Raw genomic sequence first — 24,990 nt, 5'->3', positions numbered from 1 at the left:
ACAAGGTGCATTGTTCATGCACTGTTCACACACTGTTCACGAGACCCACAACCACTTTATTTTTAAAAATATATTGAAAATAGGTCCCATGGCATTATTCATATGTTTAAAAATTATTTTGCTACAGTATTTTCAGTTTTTAATTTTTAGCAAAATAAGCTGTATCCAAACAGACCCTAACTTTATGACTTTTTCTTTTTTTAACAAACAAGAATTTCTAGACCAATTCAAGTATTTAACTAATCCCTTGGGTACGTGTAGTCCCCCCATCCCATACATACCGGGTTATTACAGGAAGGAATCCCATAGGAGTGGACCCAAGATGCTGGCAAGAGGCTTCAAATCTAGAATCTCATAGATATATATCATGAGGCCTTAGGAACTACTATGTTAACCCCTTGAAGTTATAATTTTCTTAATAGTTGAATTGAAAAAAATTTCACAAGTTCTTATATGGCCAACACTAACTAATTTTTTTGCATGCTAATAACAACTTAATATTTTGACGATTCATTAAATTTTTATGATTTTTTTTTTCAAGATTACTTGTTGATAGTTGCCCCAAAAATTGAAATATCAAGGCCGGTTCGATAAGAGATTTCTAATAACGTTGTTTAAGTGTTGTGAAAATACAAGTGGGTTGAAAATACGTGTTGTGATATTTAAACACTGAAAACTGTTGTTTGAGTTATGTTACCAAACAGACCCTAAATCTTTTGAAACAAGTGTTTTTGCAGAGAGGAAATTAGCAACTAATTTTCCATGCGAATCCAAGCAGAGAGTCAAGGTGAAGCAGAATTTACATAAAAGTTAAAAGTGAATCAGTTTCCTATACACACGTGGTAACTTCAAGTTCCAAGTCTTACTTTTCATCACGTTCAAATGTCCAATGTTCCACATTCAAAGCTTTTTTCTTTTGGAATAATTGTGGGCCATTTGGAATAATTGCAAATGCACCAATTTGAAAATGTTTTTCTCCAAACTAGTTTGGAGATACACTCTTCAAAATCCTCCTATATCTTTTTATTAGATGTGAATTTTCAAAAATTATAGCTAGATATCATGTTTTTATTATATCTTTTAAACTTACAAAATTTCAAAAAAATTAAAGATCAATAGCTATATCATCGATCAAATCTTTTTAATTTCAAATTTTGTGATATAAAATTATAAAGAAAAAATAGATTTATTAATCGAATAGTAAATAATATTCAGTTTAAACAAAATTTGATATGTGCATATTAAGAACATAAAGAAAATGCAATACAATCCAATGGTAATCGCATTTCCATCATTGAAGAATAAACTAATTCAGTGCTTAGTGCATTTCCTTTCTCTCTTAATATTCTCTATGGAGGGTGACTACCTCAAATTAAGTCAATTTTCTTATAATTCCCATCGATTCCCCTATAATTCCTATCCATCCCCATTAGGAACCACCAGGTTCCTAAAATATCCTTACATGTTTATTTGCAGCTAGTGTGTGTAAATATTGTTGTTTAAAGTCATATTTATTTGTATTTTTGAGCTCCTTTTCCCTAATCTAGAGGGTCTAATTAATTTCCATTGCTAAAGGGTAGGGGTGTGTAACGAACCCGCCAACCAACCAAAACTGACTTAACTCAACCCAACCTAACCTAATGGATTGGGTCAGTTTTTAGGGTTGGTGGGTTAGTTGGGTCGTGATTTTTTTTATTTTTTATTTTTTTTATACAGTGGGTGATTGGTTTGGGTTTGGGTCATGAGATTTATAGATCCACCTAACTGAACCCAACCCACCTATAATTAATATATTTTTAAAATTTAAAAAATATATTAAAAAATTACATAATTTTGTTATTTACATTTTTGCCCCTCTTCCTAAATAAAACCCAAATCCTAAATTCTTCTCATATAGTTTGTGTTTGTTTGGTATTATGCTCGTGATTATTTGATTATAAATTTTCTCTAAGTTATTTTCATATAGTAATTAAAAAACTGTCCAACTCATGGGTCTACCTTACCTAACCGATCCACGTGAGTTGAATTAGACCGCTGTGATGGGTTGGATTTTTTTTTAACCCACCATAATGAGTTGGGTTGAAAAAACTCATCAATAGGACCTATGCAAGTCGTCTCTAGCATACGATTAAGCTAGATTTCTACAGATAGCGAATCTAGAAAATTGTTACAATGCAAATGAAACCCAAAAATACATAGAAATTTGTCGTGAGAGATAAGCCAACACCAAACAATACCACTATCTTTCTTTTCTCCTCTTTTTGGAAGTGTTTTGTACATCCACTCAAACACACAATTTCAGTTTTTAAATAACATTACATGTATTTTCATACATGCTTTCACTCACAGGTATTTCCACACATGTTTTCAAATAACAAAACACATATTTTTAAGTGCTTGTACCAAACACCCTTTTAGCAGTTTATTTTTAAACCATGTTTCTCACTGACTTTTTGAGAAGTTGTTTTTCTTTTTTTCTTTTTTCTTTTTCTTACTAAAGGAATAACTTTTTGACTTTTAGGATCTATTTGGATACAGCTTATTTTTCTGAAAACTGAAAACTAAAAACACTGTAGTAAAATAATTTTTAAACGTGTGAATAGTGTTGTGAGACCCATTTTTAAAATTTTTTTCTTAAATAAAGTAGTTGTGGGTCCCGTGAAAAGTGCGTGAACAGTGCACGAACAGTGCACTTTGTCTCCTAAAAGTTGAAATGCGTGCATCAAAAAAAAAAAAAAAGGGAAAACGCATTTATTTCATTTTACTGTAGCATGGGTCCCCACGTTAATTAAACACAAACACTGAATGTGAGGAGAAAACGCAAATCCATATGCTCACTCAGTGTGAAGAAGAAGTACAAATCCAAATTCATAGACCGGTTTTTCCGAGTTCTTTTGGTAACTTTATGACTTTTTTTTTTTCTTTTCACACTAAGTTTGCGTTTGGATTTGCATTTTCTCCTCACGTTCAGCGTTTGCGTTTTATTAACGCTGGGACCCACAATACAGTAAAACGAAATAAACGCGTTTTCCTTTTCTTTTCTTTTCTTTTTTTTTTTTTTTTTTTTCTGTTGGATGCACGCGTTTTAGCTTTTAGGAGACAAAGTGCGTTGTTCATGCACTGTACATGAGACCCACAACCACTTTATTTAAAAATAAAATAAAATAAAAATAGGTCCCATGGCATTATTCATACATTTAAAAATTATTTTTCTACAGTATTTTCAGTTTTCAATTCTCAGCAAAATAAGCTGTATCCAGACGGACCCTAACTTTATGACTTTTTTTTTTTTTTTAACAAACAAGAATTTCTAGACCTCTTTGAGTATCTAACTAATCCCTTGGGTATGTGCAGTCCCCCCCCGTCCCATACATACTAGGTTATTAAAGGAAGGAATCCCATGGGAGTGGCCCCAAGATGCTGGCAAGAGGTTTTCGAACTCAGAATCTCATAGATATATATATCATGAGGCCTTAGGACCTACACTTTTAACCCCTTGAAGTTATAATTTTCATAATAGTTGAATTGACAAAATTTTCACAAGTTATTATATGGCCAACACTGACTAATTTTTTTGCATGCTAACAACAACTTAATATTTTGACGATTCATTAAATTTTTATGATTTTTTTTTTATTCAAGATTACTAGTTGATAGTTGCCCCAAAAATTGAAATATCAAGGCCCGTTTTATAAAAGATTTCTAAATACGTTGTTTAAGTGTTGTGAAAATACATGTGGGTTGAAAATACGTGTTGTGGTATTTAAACACTGAAAACTGTTGTTTGAGTTACATTACCAAATAGACCCTAAGTCTTTTGAAACAAGTGTTTTTGCAGAGAGGAAATTAGCTACTAATTTTCCATGCGAATCCAAGCAGAGAGTCAAGGTGAAGCAGAATTTAAATAAAAGTTAAAACTGAATCAATTTCCTGTACACGCGTGGTAACTTCAAGTTCCAAGTCTTACTTTTCATCACGTTCAAATGTCCAATGTCCCACATTCAAAGCTTTTTTCTTTTGGAATAATTGTGGGCCATTTGGAATAATTGCAAATGCACCAATTTTTCCAACCAACCTTTTACCAAATGTTCCGCATTCAAAGCTTTTCTCAAATTTTGTTGACTCTAGGAGAAAAGATCACTAAGAGGAAACATAAAAGTCTTTTTTTTTGGAAGAAAAACTTCCAATTTTGACTTGACATTTTGTACATATAGTTAGAAAAATCCAATCTTAAAGTAAGTAATTTGATTGGTAATTTGAAAAGGTTTTTCTCCAAACTAGTTTGGAGATACACTCTTCAAAATCCTCCTATATCTTTTTATTAGATGTGAATTTTCAAAAATTAATGTTAGATATCATGTTTTTATTATATCTTTTATACTTGCAAAATTTCAAAAAAAAATTAAAGATCAATAGCTATATCATCAATCAATTTTTTTTTTTTAATTTCAAATTTCTGTGATATAAAATTATAAATAAAAAATAGATTTATTAATCGAATAGTAAATAATATTCAATTTAAATGAAATTTGATATGTGCATATTAAGATCATATAGAAAATGCAAAACAATCCAACGGAAATCGCATTTCCATCATTGAAGAATAAACCAACTCAATGCTTAGTGCATTTCCTTCCTCTCTTCATATTTCTCTATGGAGGGTAACTACCTCAAATTAAGTCAATTTTCTTATAATTCCCATCAATTCCCCTATAATTCCTATCCATCCCCGTTAGGAACCACCAAGTTCCTAACATATCCTTATATGTTTATTTGGAGCTAGTGTGTGTAAATATTTTTGTTTAAAGTCATATTTATTTGTATTTTTGAGCTCATTTTCCTTAATCTAGAGGGTCTAATTAATTTTCATTGCTAAAGGGTAGGGGTGTGTAACGAACCCGCCAATCAACCAAAACCGACTTGACTCAACCCAACCTAACCTAATGGATTGGGTCGGTTTTTAGGGTTGGTGGGTTAGGAACCACCAAGTTCCTAACATATCCTTATATGTTTATTTGGAGCTAGTGTGTGTAAATATTTTTGTTTAAAGTCATATTTATTTGTATTTTTAAGCTCATATTCCTTAATCAAGAGGGTCTAATTAATTTTCATTGCTAAAGGGTAGGGGTGTGTAACAAACCTGCCAATCAACCAAAACCGACTTGACTCAACCCAACCTAACCTAATGGATTGGGTCGGTTTTTAGGGTTGGTGGGTTAGTTGGGTCGTGATTTTTTTTTTATACAGTGGGTGATTGGTTTGGGTTTAGGTCATGAGATTTTTAGATCCGCCTAGCTCAACCCAACCGACCTATAATTAATATATTTTTAAATTTTAAAAAACATATTAAAAAATTACATAATTTTGTTATTTACTTTTTTACCCCTCTTCCTAAATAGAACCCAAACCCTAAATACTTCTCATATAGTTTGGGTTTGTTTGGTATTATGCTCGTGATTATTTGATTATAAATTTTCTCTAAGTTATTTTCATATAGTAATTAAAAAACTGTCAACCTCATGGGTCTACCTAACCTAACCGATCCACGTGAGTTGAATTGGACCCCTGTGATGAGTTGGATTTTTTTTTTTTAACCCACCATAATGAGTTGGGTTGAAAAAACTCATCAATGGGACCTATGCAAGTCGTCTCTAGCATACAATTAAGCTAGATTTCTACAAATAGCGAATCTAGAAAATTGTTACAATACAAACGAAACCCAAAAATACATAGAAATTTGTCGTGAGAGATAAGCCAACACCAAACAATACCACTATCTTTCTTTTCTCCTCTTTTAGGAGGTGTTTCGTACACCCACTCAAACACACATTTTCAATTTTTAAATAACATTACACGTATTTTCATACATGTTTTTACGTACACGTATTTCCACACATGTTTTTATATAATAAAACACATATTTTTAAGTGCATGTACCAAACACCCTCTTAGTAGTTTATTTTTAAACCATGTTTCTCAATGACTTTTTGACGAGTTGTTTTTCTTTTTTTTTTATTAAAGGAATAACTTTTTGATTTTCAGGATCTGTTTGAATACAGTTTATTTTGCTGAAAACTGAAAACTGAAAATATTGTAGTAAAATAATATTTAAATATGTAAATAGTGTTGTGGGACCCATTTTTATTTTTATTTTCTAAATAAAGTGGTTGTGAGTCCCGTGAAAAGTGCATAAACATTGCACTTTGTCTCCTAAAAGTTGAAATGTGTGCATCAAAAAAAAAAAAAAAAAAGGAAAACGCATTTATTTAATTTTATTGTAGTGTGGGTCCCAGCATTAATAAAATATTACCCCAGAACGTGAGGAGAAAATGCAAATCCAAATTGATAGACCAGTTTTTCCGAGTTCTTTTGGTAACTTTATGACTTTTTTTTTTCTTTTCACACCAAGTGAGCGTTTGGATTCGCGTTTTCTCCTCACGTTCAGCATTTGCATTTTATTAACGCTGGGACCCACGCTACAGTAAAACGAAATAAACGCGTTTTCCTTTTCTTTTTCTTTTTCTTTTTTTCTTTTGGATGCACGCGTTTTAGCTTTTATGAGACAAGGTGCATTGTTCATGCACTACTTACGCACTATTCACGAGACCTACAACCACTTTATTTAAAAAAATATATTAAAAATAGGTCCCATGGCATTATTCATACATTTAAAAATTATTTTGCTACGGTATTTTCAATTTTTAGCAAAATAAGCTGTATCCAAACGGACGGACCCTAACTTTATGACTTTTTTTTTTTAACAAACAAGAATTTCTAGACCTATTCGAGTATTTAACTAATCCCTTGGGTATGTGCAGTTCCCCTGTCCCATACATATCGGGTTATTACAAGAAGGAATCCCATGGGAGTGGCCCCAGGATGCTGGCAAGAGGCTTCGAACCCAAAATCTCATAGATATATATCATGAGGCCACAGGAACTACTATGTTAACCCCTTGAAGTTATAATTTTCTTAATAGTTGAATTGACAAAATTTTCACAAGTTATTATATGCCCAGCACTAACTAATTTTTTTGCATGCTAATAACAACTTAATATTTTGACGATTCATTAAATTTTTATGATTTTTTTTTTCAAGATTACTTGTTGATAGTTGCCCCAAAAATTGAAATATCAAGGCCCGTTTGATAAGAGATTTCTAATAACGTTGTTTAAGTGTTGTGAAAATACATGTGGGTTGAAAATACGTGTTCTGGTATTTAAACACTAAAAACTGTTGTTTGAGTTACGTTAACTAACAGACCCTGAGTCTTTTGAAACAAGTGTTTTTGCATAGTGGAAATTAGCAACTAATTTTCCACGCGAATCCGAGTAGAGAGTCAAGGTGAAGCAGAATTTACATAAAAGTTAAAACTGAATCAATTTCCTGTACACACGTGGTAACTTCAAGTTCCAAGTCTTACTTTTCATCACATTCAAATGTACAATGTCCCACATTCAAAGCTTTTTTCTTTTGGAATAATTGTGGGCCATTTGGAATAATTGCAAATGCACCAATTTGAAAAGGTTTTTCTCCAAACTAGTTTGGAGATACACTCTTCAAAATCCTCCTATATCTTTTTATTAGATGTGAATTTTCAAAAATTAATGCTAGATATCATGTTTTTATTATATCTTTTATACTTGCAAAATTTCAAAAAAATTAAAGATCAATAGCTATATCATCAATCAAATTTTTTTAATTTCAAATTTTGTGATATAAAATTATAAATAAAAAAATAGATTTATTAATTGAACAGTAAATAATATTCAATTTAAACGAAATTTGATATGTGCATATTAAGAACATAAAGAAAATGCAATACAATCCAACGGTAATCGCATTTCCATCATTGAAGAATAAACCAACTCAGTGCTTAGTGCATTTCCTTTCTCTCTTAATATTTCTCTATGGAGGGTGACTACCTCAAATTAAGTCAATTTCCTTATAATTCCCATCGATTCCCCTAAAATTCCTATCCATCTCCATTAGGAACCACCAGGTTCCTAAAATATCCTTATATGTTTATTTGGAGCTAGTGTGTGTAAATATTTTTGTTTAAAGTCATATTTATTTGTATTTTTGAGCTCCTTTTCCCTAATCTAGAGGGTCTAATTAATTTCCATTGCTAAAGGGTAGGGGTGTGTAATGAACCCGCCAACCAACCAAAACTGACTTGACTCAACCCAACCTAACCTAATGGATTGGGTTTAGGGTTGGTGGGTTAGTTGGGTCGTGATTTTTTTTTTTTTTTTTATTTTTTTTTAATTTCAAATTTCTATGATATAAAATTATAAATAAAAAATAGATTTATTAATTGAATAGTAAATAATATTCAATTTAAACGAAATTTGATATGTGCATATTAAGAACATATAGAAAATGCAATACAATCCAACGGAAATCGCATTTCCATCATTGAAGAATAAACCAACTCAGTGCTTAGTGTATTTCCTTCCTCTCTTAATATTTCTCTATGAAGGGTGACTACCTCAAATTAAGTCAATTTCCTTACAATTCCCAGCGATTCCCCTATAATTCCTATCCATCCCCATTAGGAACCACCAAGTTCCTAACACATCATTATATGTTTATTTGGAGCTAGTGTGTGTAAATATTTTTGTTTAAAGTCATATTTATTTGTGTTTTTGAGCTCATTTTCCCTAATCTAGAGGGTCTAATTAATTTCCATTGCTAAAGGGTAGGGGTGTGTAACGAACCCGCCAACCAACCAAAACTGACTTGACTCAACCCAACCTTACCTAATGGATTGGGTCGGTTTTTAGGGTTGGTGGGTTAGTTGGGTCGTGATTTTTTTTTTTTATACAGTGGGTGATTGGTTTGGGTTTGGGTTATGAGATTTTTAGATCCGCCTAGCTTGACCCAACCCACTTATAATTAATATATTTTTAAAATTTAAAAAACATATTAAAAAATTACATAATTTTGTTATTTACTTTTTTACCCCTCTTCCTAAATAAAACCCAAACCCTAAATACTTCTCATATAGTTTGTGTTTGTTTGGTATTATGCTCGTGATTATTTGATTACAAATTTTCTCTAAGTTATTTTAATATAGTAATTAAAAAACTGTCCAACTCATGGTTCTACCTGACCTAACCGATCCACGTGAGTTTAATTGGACCCCTGTGATGAGTTGGATTTTTTTTTTTAACCTACCATAATGAGTTGTGTTGAAAAAACTCATCAACGGGACCGATGCAAGTCGTCCCTAGCATACAATTAAACTAGATTTCTACAAATAGCGATTCTAAAAAATTGTTACAATGCAAATGAAACCCAAAAATACATAGAAATTTGTCGTGAGAGATAAGCCAACACCAAACAATACCACTATCTTTCTTTTCTCCTCTTTTAGGAGGTGTTTCGTACACCCACTCAAACACACATTTTTAGTTTTCCTTTTCTTTTCTTTTTTCTTTTTTTCTTTTGGATTCACGCGTTTTAGCTTTTAGGAGACGAAGTGCATTGTTCATGCACTGTTCATGAGACCCACAACCACTTTATTTTAAAAAAATATTAAAAATAGGTCGCATGACATTATTCATACATTTAAAAATTATTTTGATACAGTATTTTCAGTTTTCAATTTTTAGCAAAATAAGTTGTATCCAAATGGACCCTAACGAATTGGTTTTTTTATATAAGTTTTTTTTATTTATCATTTTGAAAAGCTTTTTGACCTGCTTCAAACGAATTGGTAAAGATAATTTCCGTGTAATGATACTTTCCGTGTGAAATCTGTATCAAATCCTTTCTCTTTCCCAGGAAACACATCCAAATCTTAGACATTTTAAATAGAATTCTGAACCAGTTTGCAACTTGTAAAACAAAGACCCATGGCATTGACTAGCTTGAAAAAAGTGTTTTCCCTCTTTTCCCTGGTCGCGTTGGCCATCTTACATTCCTCATTCGATGTTGCATCTCTTTCTGTAAATGAAGAGGCAGAGATGGATGCTCTACTCAATTGGAAAGCTAGTCTTCAAAATGAGACACAGTCACCCCTGACTTCATGGACTCTCCTTCCTAATAATGCAACCAATTCTTTGAGCTATCAAAATACAAGCTCAAGCTCAAGCCCATGCAGTTGGTTCGGTATTTCTTGCACCCAAGCAGGAAGTATTACTACATTAAACTTGACGAACTCTGGCTTGAAAGGTACGCTTCATGATTTTCCATTCTCATCTCTCCCTAGTCTTGCATACCTTGATCTCAGCATGAATGAGCTATTTGGTACAATCCCTCCTGAAATTAGTCACCTCTCCAAACTCAAATATCTTGATCTAGCCTTTAATAACTTTTCGGGGGCAATCCCACCACAGATTGGCCTACTGATCAATCTTGAGATCCTGTCCCTGGCTGAAAATCAATTAAATAGCTCGATTCCTCCAGAAATAGGCCAGTTAAAGTCTCTCAATGCCCTTTCTTTGTTTGCCAACAATCTCCGTGGCTCCATTCCTGCTTCTTTAGGTAATTTGAGCAACCTGATTCAGTTGTATGTCAATGATAATGTGCTTTTGAATTCCATTCCAGCATCTTTGGGTGATTTAAGCAACTTGGCTTATTTGACCCTTTATAATAATCTACTCTCTGCCTCCATTCCACCAGAAATTGGAAACCTTAGCAATTTACTTGAACTTGATATAAGTAACAATAATTTAACAGGTCCCATTCCTTATAGTATTGGAAACCTTGAAATGCTAACATTGTTGCAAGTGTTTAAAAATCACCTCAACGGCTCCATCCCCCCAGAAATTGGAAATTTGAAGTATCTCCAACTTTTAGGCCTTCAGAAAAATAATTTTTCAGGCTCAATTCCCATGTCTTTAGGAGTTCTCAGCTTCCTAACTGTCTTACAATTGAACAACAATCAACTTTCTGGCGTCGTTCCTAAAGAATTAGGAAACTTAAAGTCCATAACTACTCTTGATCTCAGCAACAATCAAATAAGTGGCATTGTTCCAATTTCCTTGGGTAATTTAAGTTCCTTAGAATTTCTATATCTTCGTGAAAACCAATTTTCTGGTCCTATTCCTCAAGAGATAGGAAATCTCACAAAGTTGACTACGCTGCAGTTGAATACAAACCACTTTACTGGTTTTTTGCCTCAAAACTTATGCCAAAGTGGATCTCTCCAAAACTTTTCTGCATATGACAACCATCTCATAGGTCCAATACCAAAAACCTTGAAGACTTGCATGAGTTTAATTAGAGTCCGCCTTGAACAAAACCAACTCTTTGGGAATTTATCTGAAGATTTTGGTGTTTATAGAAACCTGCAATACATGGATCTAAGTTACAATAGATTTTATGGTGAAATCTCTCACAGATGGAGTAGGTGCCCGCAACTAGGCACCCTGCTGATTGCTGGGAATGGTTTTGGTGGTGGCATACCACCTGAAATTGGAAACTTCACTCAACTCCATGTACTTGATCTTTCTTATAATCGGTTGGTTGGGAAGCTACCAAAGGAATTTGGGAAGTTGACTTCTTTGTTGACATTGAAGTTGAATGGAAACCAACTTTCTGGTGATATATTTCCAGAGTTTGGATCATTGACAAATCTTGAGTATCTGGATCTATCCAGTAATAGATTTGACAACTCCATCCCTAGAATTATTGGGAACTTTTTGAAACTAAACTATTTGAATATGAGCAACAACAAGTTTTGCCATGATATTCCAGTTGAAATTTGTAATTTAGCTCATTTGTCCCAGCTAGATTTGAGTCATAACTCACTCGAAGGAAAGATACCTTCACAAATTGGCAATCTTCAAAGCTTGGAGATGTTGAATTTCTCCCACAATAACCTCTCTGGTTTTATTCCAATTGCTTTCGAAGAGATGCATGGTTTGTCATATGTGGACATATCCTATAATGAGTTGTAGGGCCCTCTTCCCAATACCAAGGCATTTCAAGATGCTTGCATAGAAGCACTACGAGGAAATAAAAGGTTGTGTGGAAATGTTACAGGATTGCAACCCTGTGTGGTAGGAAGACCAGTTTCAAAGACAGGACCCAAAATCTTTTTGTTAATCATTTTCCCTCTTTTTGGAACACTGTCACTTGTATTGATGTTTCTTGGAGTTTTCCTCATTTTGCAAAGAAATAGGAAGGACCCTCATATAGATCAAACGACTAACACATAATGAAAAAGTGTTTTCGATATCAACTTTTGATGGAAAAGCAATGTACAAGGAAATCATTGAAGCAACACAGGGTTTTGATGATATGTTTTGTATTGGGAAGGGAAAACATGGAACCGTGTATAAAGCAACTCTAACATCAGGAAACGCAATGGCAGTGAAGAAACTCCAATCCTTGTGTGATGGTGAGATTGTACAACAAAAAGAGTTCTTCAATGAGATAAGGGCAGTAACAGAAATACACCACCGAAACATTGTAAAATTGCATGGCTTTTGTTCAGAATCACAACACTCGATTTTGATTTATGAGTACTTTGAAAGGGGTAGCTTGGCCACAATTTTGAGCAGTGATGGAGGAGCAAAGGAGTTGGACTGGAATAAGAGGATGAATATCATCAAAGGTTTGGCTCATGCTCTATCTTACATGCACCATGATTGCTCACCACCAATTGTTCACAGGGACATATCAAGCAAAAATGTTTTGCTGGATTCAGATTACGAGGCTCATGTTTCAGACTTTGGCACAGCTAAGCTTCTTAATCGAGACTCATCCAATTGGACTTCATTTGCCGGCACATGTGGATATGCTGCACCAGGTAATATACTTATTTCTTCAATCATTATTGAACATAGATTATATCAATACATTGGCATAATATTCTGCTTTTTTTTTTGTAGAGCTTGCTTATACCATGAAGATAACTGAGAAATGCGATGTGTTTAGCTTTGGAGTTTTGGCTATTGAAGTGATCAAAGGAAGGCATCCTGGTGAAATCACCCCCATTCTATCAGCTTCATCCGTGGAGGAGAATATTTTGTTTAAAGATTTGTTTGACCTACGCATTCCACCTCCCATGCTGCAGGCTGAGAATCAACTGATACTCATCATAAAGCTGGCAATTGAATGCTTACGAGTGAATCCAGAATCTAGACCAACTATGCACATGGTCTCTCGGGTGTTATCAAGCTGAAGTGCACTTTCTTAGAGCCATCCAGAGTCTGACTCTGACTAGGACAAGAAAGAACATGAAAGAATATGAATTTTATGAGACACTATATTTTGTCAAATTTATGCAGCTGACCAGATCTTTAATTACGTACAAGTATTAATAATGTGCTGCTGGAAACACAGATTTAAAGGCATTGTGATTGTACATTTTTGATTGGCTATTTTGGTATATGCATAAATAATTCAAATGTAGTAAAAAAGAGATTAATAGTGATCTTTTTGTTTTAGTCATTTATATTCCAACTGAGGCATATAAAAGGGTAGATGGAAAAATTTTAGTTATAGTTTGCGCTTTGTTTGCAAGCCAATTGTCAATAACTGATGGTAACAATTCTTGTCTGCAAGATGTCATTGTCATTAGAGATAGACAGACCAAAAATTGTAGTTAAAAGAGCTCTTGTCCAAGAAACTTGCTGAGTAATTTTATTGATAAGCCGGAATAAAATACATCAAGGTGCTCTATATACACTTGAAACAGAGCAAAAGAGACTAAGCAAAGACAGAAAAACGAATCTAACAACCTTCCTTACCGTTAAATACAGTATTAACGGAAATAATTAACTTCCAATTAGAGACTGACAGTAGGACTATTTTGTGTGTTTTGTTTTTTCGCCAATGTGTATCAAGGACTTAAAGAATCACGTGATCTGCACATGTATAAAATATTACACTGATACGAATTGAAGTAGAAAACATCAATGAGCCTAAGCTACACGTCGCACAAGTCATCTTCTGCATATCTTCTTTAACTCCACTGGTTTAGTTGCTGGTTTAGCTAGATTTCTAACAAATGTACAGTGGATAAAGAACTTTATAGTGTCGAATTAGACCGAAATTGAAACGAACCTCAACATACACAATTGGGTGTGTGAGTTTGTTGGATTTGCTATTTTGTGGTGCATATCCTTGCAATTAATCTATTGGCTAATCAATTAACCGGACTTAACTGTGGAAATTGTTTAAAATTGGTAATTAGCCGTAATTGGGGTCAAAACTCAAAAGTGGATTATTTTTCAATCAGAAAAGATCTACCTAATCTCTACAAAAACATCTCCACCAAAAAAAAAAAAAAAATCTCTTCAATAAATTGTGAAAAATATCATTTCTTTTTAACCTCCTTATACTTAGCCTCTTTAGAAATTAGTTTAGTCAAGATTGCTACATAATGTATTTATTTTAGGATAAAATTTTGTCCCAACCACCAATAGAAAGATAACATTTATTCTTATGCATATACCAAGACACATGTCATCTTTCTGTTGGTGGTTAGAGCCGAACATTTTCCTTTATTTTATTAAGGGTAAATTACAACTTACCCACCTGTAGTTTGGCTAAAATTTAAGTTGCTTACCTATGATTTAAAATTTAATATTTTACCTACCTGAGATTAGCCCAGTTAGATTTTCGTAACCCACATTTGTTAAAACCAAGATTAAATATGTAATTTTGTTTCACTTTTATGCCTCTCTCCTCTAAAAACACAAAAAACATAAAAATACAAAGTCAAATAAGATCAAAAAGAATCCAACGAAACACTTGTATAATGGGATATAAGATTAAATTAGAAGAATTGTAAATTCAATGATCCCATTGTATCAAATCCCTTCTTCCCAACCTTGCAATTCTTAGATCTCAGCATGAATGAACACTTTGGTACAATCCCTATTCAAATTAGTAAACTATCCAAACTCACACACCTTGATATGTCATCTAAAATGAAAATGAACCTTAGCATACAAATTCAAAGAGGAAAAAAGAAGATGGCATCTGACCTGCACATCAGGAATATGTATAAATGTAAATGACAATATAGGAAGAAAAAAGTTCCGTAGTTTTGTGGCTTAATGCTCTTGGGGTTTTCTTGCGCACAGACATGAAAGGAAAGAAAGAAGGCGAAATGAAATTTCAAGCATGCACTTTATAAATTCACAAAGAAATGTACCCAAAATTTCTATTAATATTTTGACCATTAAGCGTAGGATATACACTACTAAGAGAGCTCTATCAAGTATGGCAGGAAACCAAATTTCAATTTGAACATTGCTGGAATTTATTAAAGTACTCACCAAAATGGTTGGATATTGGTAACAATCAGCAACCAAAAAAAAGAAGGAGATCTGAGGCATCTTCACCTTCTAATCTAGAGTCAATAAGTTTAGAGGATGATGATATTCCACAGGTTCCAATTGTAAACTCGGAGAGACCACCAGGGGTGAAGGCCGTAAAAGAAAGATTGAAGAAACAAAAGTCCAGAGAAGGCACGACTTCACATATAGAAGAGATATTGAATGTCATGATGGAAGAAAGAAGAAAAATGAGTGAGATGAAAATGGCTTGTAGTGAGAAAGCACGTCTTGTAGACCAGGAGCATGATATGGCACGAATTCAACTTAAGGATAAAAAACTTGAAATAGCAAGAATGAAGGAGGAAAATGAAATGGGGAAATTGAGAATGGAAAAGCTGAAGGAAGAAAAAGAGCTTATGATGATGGATGTAAGTATGTTGTCTCCAGTGCAGCAAGAATATATTCGTCAATGCCAAATGGAAATCCTTGAAAAACGAAAGTCTTATTCTTAGACTATTATCATCATCAATGCTCTTATTTTGTATATGATTAAAAGAGCTCTTTAAACTTGTTTTGTATATTGGGTCACTCATTTTTGTTTTGCTAAAATATGATCATGTTGCACTATTCATTTTGTTTTGCTACAATGTGATCCTATTGCACTATATACAATGTGATCCTGTTGCATTATATATGTATATCTGTTTTCCCCTTCTGTTTTTTTTTTTTTTTTTTATGGTAATCTCCCCCCCTTGCTTAAGGCAATTTGTAAGGGAGATGCCTCTGCTTTGTGTGTGTGTGTGTGTGTGGGTGCTGCCTACAAAAGTGTTGTTGTGTGTGTGTATGTGTGCGTGCATGCGCGCTGCTGTGTGTGTGCGTGCATGTTTGTGCTGTTGTGTGTGTGTGCGCGTCTGTGTTGCCCATATACAGGGGTTGTGTGTGTGTGTGTGTGCGCGCGTTGCTACTGTATGTGTGTGCGTGCGCTGCTCTGTGTGTATGTGCGTGTCTGTGCTTCCCATATACAAGGGCTGTGTGTGTGCACGCGCGTGTGCTGCTGTGTGTGCTGCTGTGTGTGTGCTACTCTCTGTGCTGCTGTGTTTGTGCTGCCCAGAAAGTGCTGCTGTGTCTGTGCTTCTCTATGTGTGTGTGTGCTGCCGATATACAGGGGCTTTCATTCAGATTGTGTGCGTAGCTTTGAAAATATTATTGTTGGGAGATTTAAAAATATAGCTGTTGGGAATGAATAGAGAAAGAATAAAAAAAAATTTAAAAAAAGGTTAAAGAAATAATGAAGAAATAATATTTAAATGAGATAGAGAATGGGATAGAGAATCTGTTAAAAAGTGAATTTGAAAAAGTGAGTAGTTAAAAAGTAAAAGTTACTGTTCATTATTTAAAAAAGCTGCTGGAGATGCTCTTAACACTTCAAATGGTCTTTATTTATGAGATATACACTTCAAAAAGCATAGCACTGTCTAATCTTTCAGACAATTAAAAGCAAAAAAAAGACAAAGTTAGTTAAAAAAGCAAGTCAATACACGCTATCTCGTACTACTTTTACAAATTACTTTACGACATTAATTTTCTCCACCGGCGCAATTTCATGGTCTCTTCCGAAAAAGATTTCAGCCCCACCACCAACACCACTAGCAGTGAAGTTTTATGGTCTCTTCATGTCCTATTTTAGATTGACGCAAAAAAATTTTCACCTTAAAAATACATCGTACCCCCATCGTTTGAATTTATGCCCTATAATCCATTTTGTATGATGTTTTTAATTAATAAAAATTAAAAAATAAAACTCTTTAAGAATAAATAATTTATGACACATGGCACAAAATTAAAACTTTAATTTAGAATTCTAATTTGAGTTTCTTTCAGCTTCACCTATTATTATTATTATAGATATAAGTAGTGTTACAAATACAAACTATTTTACAACACTTTTACAAAATGTTGATGTAGACAGCCTTTTATTAGTTTTCATTTAGTCCACCATTAATATCACTTTTTCATTTACCAATAATCACTTACCACATCAGCAATTTGTAAATTTTTTTGTAAAATAGTTTGTATCTCTAGTATTATTTCAGAAAATATTTATGTGGCTAATAGATTTGCATAGTTGACACATTAGATTCATGACTACTAAAATTATAATAAACAATTAACTTGACATTTAAACATTGGCAAATAAGATCTAAATAATAATAATAATAATAATAAATTTAATTTAATTTCACCAAATATTTTTAAGAACAATTTTTTTTTTTTTTGGTTGGGTATTTCAATTCTTAATCTCATATTTCTTTTCTCTGTAATTTAATTTCGCAAATTCTTCTTAAAAATATTTTGAGAAACTAAACTAATTTTTTGTTTTTATTTATTTATTAATTTAGATCAAACATGGCATTTTTTAGATGTCAAATTAATTTATTATTATTATTTAGTAGCCATGTAAGCATCTAATGTGCTAACTATGTAATCTGTTAGCTACATAAGCATTTTTTGTTACTGAGTTAATAATAGAGACTAAATTAACTGCAAGTTAAAAATAATATAGAACAAATTGACTACTACTAAAATGTAAAGATCGAATTGAATGTGATTCCAAAATGTAAGGACCAAAATGGTGTTTTCACTTTCTTTTTTGAGTGAAAAATGAAAATAGTAAATGATACTTATAAGTATTGTAGGGTCAGTTTTTGTAGCCCAAGCCCACAAGGTTTGGATTACGAGCCCAATGAACCCAAAACAATGAATTAGTAGAGAATGGGTGAAAGAGCTAGGCTGGTTGTGAATTAAACAATAGTTAACTATGGTATTAAGGGATGAACTAACGTAGAAACACACTTGAAAACTCAAAAAATGGATGTCTGAAGAGGTGTATTATTGAATGAAGGGTGATTACAACTTTTAGAGTTACAGTAAAGTTGTTCTCTTCTTCTTTCTCCTTCTCTTCTGATCCCCTCTTATCAGGGGCCTCTTCTCTTTATATAGCATTCTTCCTCATCATCTTCATCGTCCACTTGTTCTTCATCTAAGCATCCACTTGAGTACATGTCCCGTCAGGTAACTTTTTTAGCTCTCTATGAGTGGTGGTAACTGAGATTATACTGTTCAGGGGTCTTCTCCACATTAATGCGGCCAGAAAAGCAGCTACAGTGCATTTAATGTGGTGGTTATAGCTTTTCTTCTAGATATTTCTCCATCCTTGTCATCTCCATACGTGCCTAAAGTCTATCCTTATCATTGGAATCGTTAGGAAGATTACTTGAACCTCCCAGGTATCTGCTTGACCAAGACTCTTTGTATCCGAGGAGAATGACCTCTTCGGACCACTGGTGATCTCTTCAGACTATGCTCCTCATTCATTTCCAGGTATATTTCTTCCACATGAACTCCTTCTCGACCACTTTCTTCTCCTCGGACACACAGTAATCTTCGAGTAGGGTCCTAGGCCCAATACATAAGGTTGGGCTTTTACCCCCCACAATAGCCCCTCAAAATTTTAATTTTTCCCTCACATCCGAGGAGAAAAAATAGGATTTTGATTTGTCATGAAATAAAAGCTTAAAACACACAAATATCTGAACTTACACGTGTGGGGGCATAGATTTAGGTGCTTCATCATTGCTGCTGACATTTCGATATTTACGAAGCGCTACTAATTACTCTAGGCGGCGTTCTATCTCTTGCATCCAACGGTTAGCCATCGATCTAACAGCTGATGTCTTTCCTCAAGATTTGAGCGGGATGACTCTTGGCCCTTCGTTTGTCCCTATATAAAGCCTCGGAAGATGTTATTTCTCCTTTACTTTGCAGATTCTCAAACTCTCTAGCGAACTCGAGCATTCAAATCTACCAAGCTCTTCAATCATCAAACCCAGAATCCATAAGAATCTCTCCACGAGTTTAAAGATCAGTCCTTGACTTAGTTTGTGTAAGTTCTCCTCTATTCAAACATTTCTCCTTCTCTTCAGCTAGCTTCCTCGGCCTTCGAGTAGTCACTCCCCAGTCACTGCGTTTAGAGTTTCCTTTTTCTTATTTAATTGAGATGGGTAGATTTCAGTACATGGTGGATAGCCCCGCCCAGATGGAGGAATTTAGGGCAACGTATCGCATATCTCAAGATGTGGGCTTGAGATATTGTCCTCCAAAAAGACTACTAATAGATTGAAAGGTAGGTGAAGTTATAATCCCCATCATCGCCTTTCTAGAGAGGGGGATGACTTTCCCTATGGGTCCCAATACTAGAGATTACCTTTGAAACCATAGGCTTAGTCTTGAACAATGTGCGCCTAACATCTTTAGAATCTTAGGAGCAGTTGATGATTTGAACTGTCATCTAGGATTAGGACTCACTTGGCTCGACGTGGTACATATGTATGAGTGTCATAGTCAGAAAGCAGCGGGATATTATCTTAAATCCCGATCCGACATTGTAGGCTCATTTCCTGTCTTCCCAAATCTAACAAAGGGATGAAAACGACTATCTAATCGTCTCGGGTGCATGGCATGACGGTCTTCATTGCCGAACCCAACCAGGAGAGCCAGGTGGCACATCTTAGATCTAGGTTTACTAACAGTAGATTTAGGATCTCCGTTTTTTCTCTTTTTTTTTTTCTTTTTTTTAACAGTTTTGTCTTCTCTTTGTATCATTATTTTTAAATTTCTGACTAAATTCTATTGTGATGTTAACAGATAAAGAACACGTTTCTCCTCGGCTCAGCCTTACAAACGCCGCCGCGCTAAACTATCTATTACAATCAGAAATTTTTGTAAGTGAAGACAGACAACTCTGGTCTGTTCCTCTTATTCTTGGTTTCGAGCCAAAATCGACCGATTTTCAACCGGTCGGCAACGCGATAAGACAAGGAGATTATCGTATCAACCACATAGATGTTGCTCGGAAAGATTTTCTAGCTCCGTTTGATCTTGCCCCTATGCCACATCCAAATCCGCAGGGTATACCATTGCTCCTTTAGCCAATTCAGCAGGTTCCCCTCAAACTAGTAGCAGCGGGTGAAAGAGTTGCTTCTTCAACCCTTTCGTTTGATGAGCAAATTGATAGGTTCAAGTTCGAAGGAGAAGCTTCAGGAGAGGTACAGGTTTTAAACGCCGAGGAAGAGACTGACAGGCAATCCAGTGTTCTCCCGGATAGAATAGACGTACTAGACGACTCTTCAGAAGAAGACATGGTAAACCTGAGAAACCTGATGAAGAATAGAAATACAAAAGCTGGGCCCAAAGAGACTGGTACGTCTCGGCCGGTGGTTAGTCTTCCTTCACCACCTCCTCAGGTTCCTTCGGATGTCGGCTCGAAGCAATTGCCAGATCCGAAGAAGAAAAGGCCCCTCACAGATAACGAAGAAAGGGAGGTGGCGCCTCCAAAAGGAACCAAGCAACAGAAAATGGTGAAAGACCACCGCAGCAAAAGGGGTTCGTCTATTGAGAGCCGGGACGACTCTCTCATAGGAGATGTGCGCCGAGGACCTCAGACCTAGTCTCCTAAGCTAGAATTGGATGGTGCTCCTATCCCTTGGGAGACTTCCCTTAGAAATTACGGTGGGGGGAAAGCAAGTCTCGTTACTGAGGCTCTGAAGCAACCACTGCTCCTCCCACGAGACATAGAGTCATACAGGTGTTTCAACCAGTATGAACTCTTCTTATCCCTTAAAAGGGATTTAGCCATGGTAAGTGACCTAATCCACTTCCTCCATTTAAGATGTTAGTCTTTTCCATTCATCCCTTTTCTTTGCTTTATACTAAAGTTCTTCATTCTGCTATGTAGCTTACTCAGCAAGTTTATGTGGCTGAGGAGTGGAATAAAAAGGCCTATGTTGAAGCCCAAGTAGAGGCACACTCTCGGTATGAGGCAGAGAAATCTCTAGGCAGTCTGAAGGAAGACTATGCTCGTCTATCCGAACAGTTAAAAGAGATGACCAATCAGAGGAATAGCCTTGATGCTGGCCTTAAAACTACCAAGAAGCAAGCCGAAGAGCAACGTAAGCAACTGAATATGACGGAGATTAATTTGGCAACGAAAAAAGAGTTGGTGAAAGGTCTTCAGGCTGAGCTTCAAAAAGCCAAGGAGACTGCCCGATTAGCCGAGAAGGATGCTCAGTTGGCCAAGGAGGTAGTCAAGACTGAAAGGAAGGCGGCATATAAGCTGGGGGTGGAGGAGACTCAAGTTAGCCTTACTGAGCAGTTTGCCATGGTCTGCCGAGAATACTATGACATAACTTGGGGAAAGGCCCTTGATGCCGCTGGGATCTCTGTGGAATCTGACTTAAGGCAACCTGGGAGTACATATTATGATCCTAATATTCGTGAACTCCCAGGGTCTGATTCCTCTCCCCCCATACAACCCCAAGAGGCTTCGGAGCAATCCCTGATTAGCCAAGTCCCTCATATCATCCCTGAGGCCTCCAAGGAGTCTGATTAACTTGGTAATCAAGACAAGCCAGCTGAGGCTCCCCAAGATAAGGGCATGGACTTGGGAAAAAAGAAAACCCTTTTAAAATCCAAGGACCAAGCCCCAGAAGTTACTGCTGCTTAGTCTAGTCAGGCTGCTGACCCTTTGGCCCCTTAGATGAAGGATTAGACGTTTAGGAGTTTCTATTTCATACTTGTATTAGTTTTTCTTTTATGCAAGGAATTGTAAACTACTTTCTTTTGATCAATGAAATCATTTCTTCTTTATTTTTAGTGTCTTCGTTGCACATCTTATAAGACTTATTATTATTGCAAATAGCTATAAACCATAATTATGGTAGTATAGGCAGACTTAACAATGATATCGTGCCACTGATGCAAACAACCTATTCAAATACTGGAAGGAATAGGTCATACAAGAATTATTATCAAACATTGAATGCCATGAATGATGTGAAGGTATTACAGTTTTTCTTGAATACCTACAAGGAATATTGCTAAGCACTGACTTCGTATGATTCAAATACTTACGACTATGAGACGAGGTTATTTAGGCATGATTTGTTAAATTTATATATTAATAATGACTATAAGACAGTGTTAACTAACCCATATCATCTGGTCTAAGGACTTCAGGCATGATTGAATTTAAGTATAAACACTTAGAACTGTAAACGAGTGTTAACTAACCCAAATCATCTGGTCCGAGGACTATATGCATCATTGAATTTAAGTTTAAACACTTATGAGAACTGTAAACGAGTGTTAACTAACCCAAATCATTTGGTTCGAGAACTCCAGGCATGATTGGATTTAAGTTTAAACACTTATGAGAACTATAAATGAGTGTTAACTAACCCAAATCATCTGGTCCGAGGACTACAGGCATGATTGGATTTAAGTTTAAACACTCATGAGAACTATAAACGAGTGTTAACTAACCTAAATCATATGGTCCGAGGACTACAGACATGATTGGATTTAAGTTTAAACACCTAGGAGAACATTTCATATAACGAATTGGCATATTGATTGAAGAAAAGATTCAATTAATAATAGTACCTTTTGAGGTTATTTACATTCCAAGGGCGTGGTATGACATGACTATCTAGGTCTTCTAAGAAATACGCCCTAATACCAGCCCCTGAAGTAATACAATACGGCTCTTCCTAATTGGGTCCTAACTTTCCCCAAGTTGGGTTCTTTGTAGTGCCCACAACTTTCCTCAGCACCAAATCACCAGGTTCTAGAGGCCTTAACTTTACGTTGGCATCATAGCCCTGCCTGAGCTTTTGTTGGTAATGTGCCAGTCGGACCATTGCATTTTCCCTCCTTTCCTCAATCAGGTCTAAATTCTTCTCTAGCTGCTCATTGTTGCCGGTCGGACTGAACGAACTAGTTCTCAATGTTGGGAACCCAGTCTCTAAAGGTATGATAGCTTCAGCCCCATAGGTCATTGAGAAGGGGGTCTCTCCAGTAGATCTACAAGGCGTAGTTCTGTAAGCCTAAAGAACATATGACAATTCTTCCACCCATTTGCCCTTCGCATCGTCTAGTCTCCTCTTTAAGCCATTTATTATGACCTTATTAACAGCTTTTGTTTGGCCATTATCCTGGTGATAAGCAGGGGTGGAGTATCTATTCATGATTCCCAGTTCACTACAATAATTCCTGAATGCTTTGCTATCAAACTGTAGGCCATTGTCTGAGTTAAGAGTATGAGGAACCCCAAACCGAGTGACAATATTCTTCCACACAAATTTCTGCACATCTACATCTCTGATGTTGGCTAGAGGTTCAACTTCGACCCATTTGGTGAAATAGTCGATGCCGACCAGAAGGTATTTCCTATTTCCTGCAGTCTTAGGGAATGGACCCACGATATCTAAGCCCCATTGAGCGAAAGGCCATGGGCTGGATAGTGGATTGAGAGTTCCCCCTGGTTGATGAATGTTTGAGGCAAATCGTTGACATTGATCACACTTCTTAACATACTCATGGGCTTCTTTTTACATATTCGGCCACCAATAACCTTGAGTAATGGCTCGGTGTGCCAAGGACCTACCTCTAGTGTGGCTCCCACAGATTCCTTCATGTAGTTCTTTTAGTAGTAATTTAGCCACTTTAGGATGCATGCATAATAAGTACGGTCCTGAATAGGATCATTTATATAGTTTCTAGTCCTCGAATAACTAGAATCTGGTCGCCTTCCTCCGAACTTTGTCAGCTTCCCCCTTTTCTTCAGGCAAAATATCCCCCTTCAAGAATTTAATTATAGGATCCATCCAGCTAAGTCCAGCCCTGATTTGGTGAACTTGGACTGCCTCTCTTCTTGCTTCTGTATGCCCATGCAAGTCCTCGACGAGGATAACTCTCGGCAAATCTTGAGCCGAAGAGGTAGCGAGCGTGGCCAAAGAATCAGCATGTGCATTACCATTTCTGGGGATGTGTAGCAAGTTGAAAGATTCGAACTCCGATTGCAGACATTTAACTTGGCTCAAGTACCCCTGCATTCTTTCATCCTTCGCCTCAAACTCACCTTGTACTTGACCAACGACTAACCTCAAGTTCGAGAATACCTCCACTGACTTTCCTCCCATTCTTCGGACCATAGCCATTCCCATCAGTAGAGCTTCATACTCTGCCTAATTATTTGTTATCGAAAAGTCCAGCCTTAACGACTTTTCAATGATGATTCTTTCAGGGGATATCAGTACTAGCCCCACTCCAGAACCTTTCTGGTTCGCTACGCCATCTATGTACACTTCCCAATGCGAGGGACTTTGTTGAGAAATCATGCCAACTGATTTTTCATCCATGTCCGGTGCTGGCGTTACTTCTTCTAATTGGGGCTCCGTGAACTCGGCCACCAAATCCGCAAGGACCTGGCCTTTGACCGACGTGCGAGGCATGTATTTGATATCAAAAGCCCCTAAGATCGTGCCCCATTTAGCAATCCTCCCAGTGTAGTCAGCACTTCGGAGTATAGCCTTGAGTGGGAGCTGGGTGAGAACGATGACTGTATGGGCTTGGAAATAATGAGGTAGCTTCCGTGTACCAAGCACCACTGCCAGGATAGCCTTCTCCAGTGGCAAATAATGGATCTCGGCTTCCTGCAGCAACTTACTTGCATAATAAACTGGCCTTTACACACCACAATTTGCTCGTATTAACACCAAGCTCACAACATAAGGAGCTACAGCAATGTAGGCAAACAAGACTTCATTTGGCTCAGGACTGGACATGATTGGTGGCCGAGCTAGATAGTCCTTAAGTTGCTGAAAGGCAACTGCACATTCTTCAGTACACT

At 35.8% G+C, this 24,990-nt stretch overlaps 4 protein-coding genes across 4 annotated transcripts; 3 read left to right on the top strand and 1 right to left on the bottom strand.

Moving 5' to 3' along the window:
• Positions 1–10,082: 10,082 nt before the first annotated feature.
• On the top strand, positions 10,083–11,909 carry LOC136066236 (probable leucine-rich repeat receptor-like protein kinase At1g35710). The gene is made up of 2 exons (XM_065770209.1): positions 10,083–10,179; positions 11,351–11,909. Exons 1-2 carry the CDS (start codon positions 10,103–10,105, stop codon positions 11,907–11,909), a joined length of 636 nt encoding a protein of 211 aa, XP_065626281.1. The 5' UTR covers positions 10,083–10,102.
• A 288-nt stretch (positions 11,910–12,197) lies between these two features.
• LOC136066235 (MDIS1-interacting receptor like kinase 2-like) lies at positions 12,198–13,460 on the top strand. The gene is made up of 2 exons (XM_065770208.1): positions 12,198–12,763; positions 12,846–13,460. The coding sequence occupies exons 1-2, from the start codon at positions 12,211–12,213 to the stop codon at positions 13,136–13,138; spliced, it is 846 nt and encodes a 281-aa protein (XP_065626280.1). The 5' UTR covers positions 12,198–12,210; the 3' UTR covers positions 13,139–13,460.
• A 2,045-nt stretch (positions 13,461–15,505) lies between these two features.
• Positions 15,506–21,690, top strand: LOC111986186 (uncharacterized). The gene is made up of 4 exons (XM_024017809.1): positions 15,506–15,674; positions 19,947–20,172; positions 20,317–20,725; positions 21,037–21,690. Exons 1-4 carry the CDS (start codon positions 15,506–15,508, stop codon positions 21,688–21,690), a joined length of 1,458 nt encoding a protein of 485 aa, XP_023873577.1.
• Positions 21,691–23,185: 1,495 nt separating this feature from the next.
• Positions 23,186–23,775, bottom strand: LOC136066227 (uncharacterized). Its single transcript, XM_065770194.1, has 2 exons — positions 23,676–23,775; positions 23,186–23,619 (listed from the first exon to the last, which is right to left on the bottom strand). Exons 1-2 carry the CDS (start codon positions 23,773–23,775, stop codon positions 23,186–23,188), a joined length of 534 nt encoding a protein of 177 aa, XP_065626266.1.
• Positions 23,776–24,990: the final 1,215 nt, after the last annotated feature.

Source organism: Quercus suber, unplaced genomic scaffold (assembly GCF_002906115.3).
Source record: "Quercus suber isolate HL8 unplaced genomic scaffold, Cork oak 2.0 scaffold_123A, whole genome shotgun sequence".
In the NCBI taxonomy this organism is placed as follows: Eukaryota; Viridiplantae; Streptophyta; class Magnoliopsida; order Fagales; family Fagaceae; genus Quercus; species Quercus suber.
The sequence above is the reverse complement of the archived record's forward strand: the minus strand, read 5'-3'. Positions and strand labels throughout refer to the sequence as shown.

Bases quoted from the DNA above. Each gene is read 5' to 3' on its own strand.
- LOC136066235 (XM_065770208.1), top strand. From the start codon at position 12,211: ATGTACAAGGAAATCATTGAAGCAACACAGGGTTTTGATGATATGTTT. The intron at 12,764-12,845 runs GTAATATACTTA...TTTTTTTTGTAG, and splicing joins ATGTGGATATGCTGCACCAG to AGCTTGCTTATACCATGAAG.
- LOC136066236 (XM_065770209.1), top strand. From the start codon at position 10,103: ATGCAGTTGGTTCGGTATTTCTTGCACCCAAGCAGGAAGTATTACTAC. The intron at 10,180-11,350 runs GTACGCTTCATG...AATCTCTCACAG, and splicing joins GACGAACTCTGGCTTGAAAG to ATGGAGTAGGTGCCCGCAAC.
- LOC136066227 (XM_065770194.1), bottom strand. From the start codon at position 23,775: ATGAAGGAATCTGTGGGAGCCACACTAGAGGTAGGTCCTTGGCACACC. The intron at 23,620-23,675 runs GTATGTTAAGAA...TTCATCAACCAG, and splicing joins ATGTAAAAAGAAGCCCATGA to GGGGAACTCTCAATCCACTA.
- LOC111986186 (XM_024017809.1), top strand. From the start codon at position 15,506: ATGGCTTGTAGTGAGAAAGCACGTCTTGTAGACCAGGAGCATGATATG. The intron at 20,173-20,316 runs GTTTGATCTTGC...GCAAATTGATAG, and splicing joins CGGAAAGATTTTCTAGCTCC to GTTCAAGTTCGAAGGAGAAG. The intron at 20,726-21,036 runs GTGCGCCGAGGA...TCTGCTATGTAG, and splicing joins ACGACTCTCTCATAGGAGAT to CTTACTCAGCAAGTTTATGT.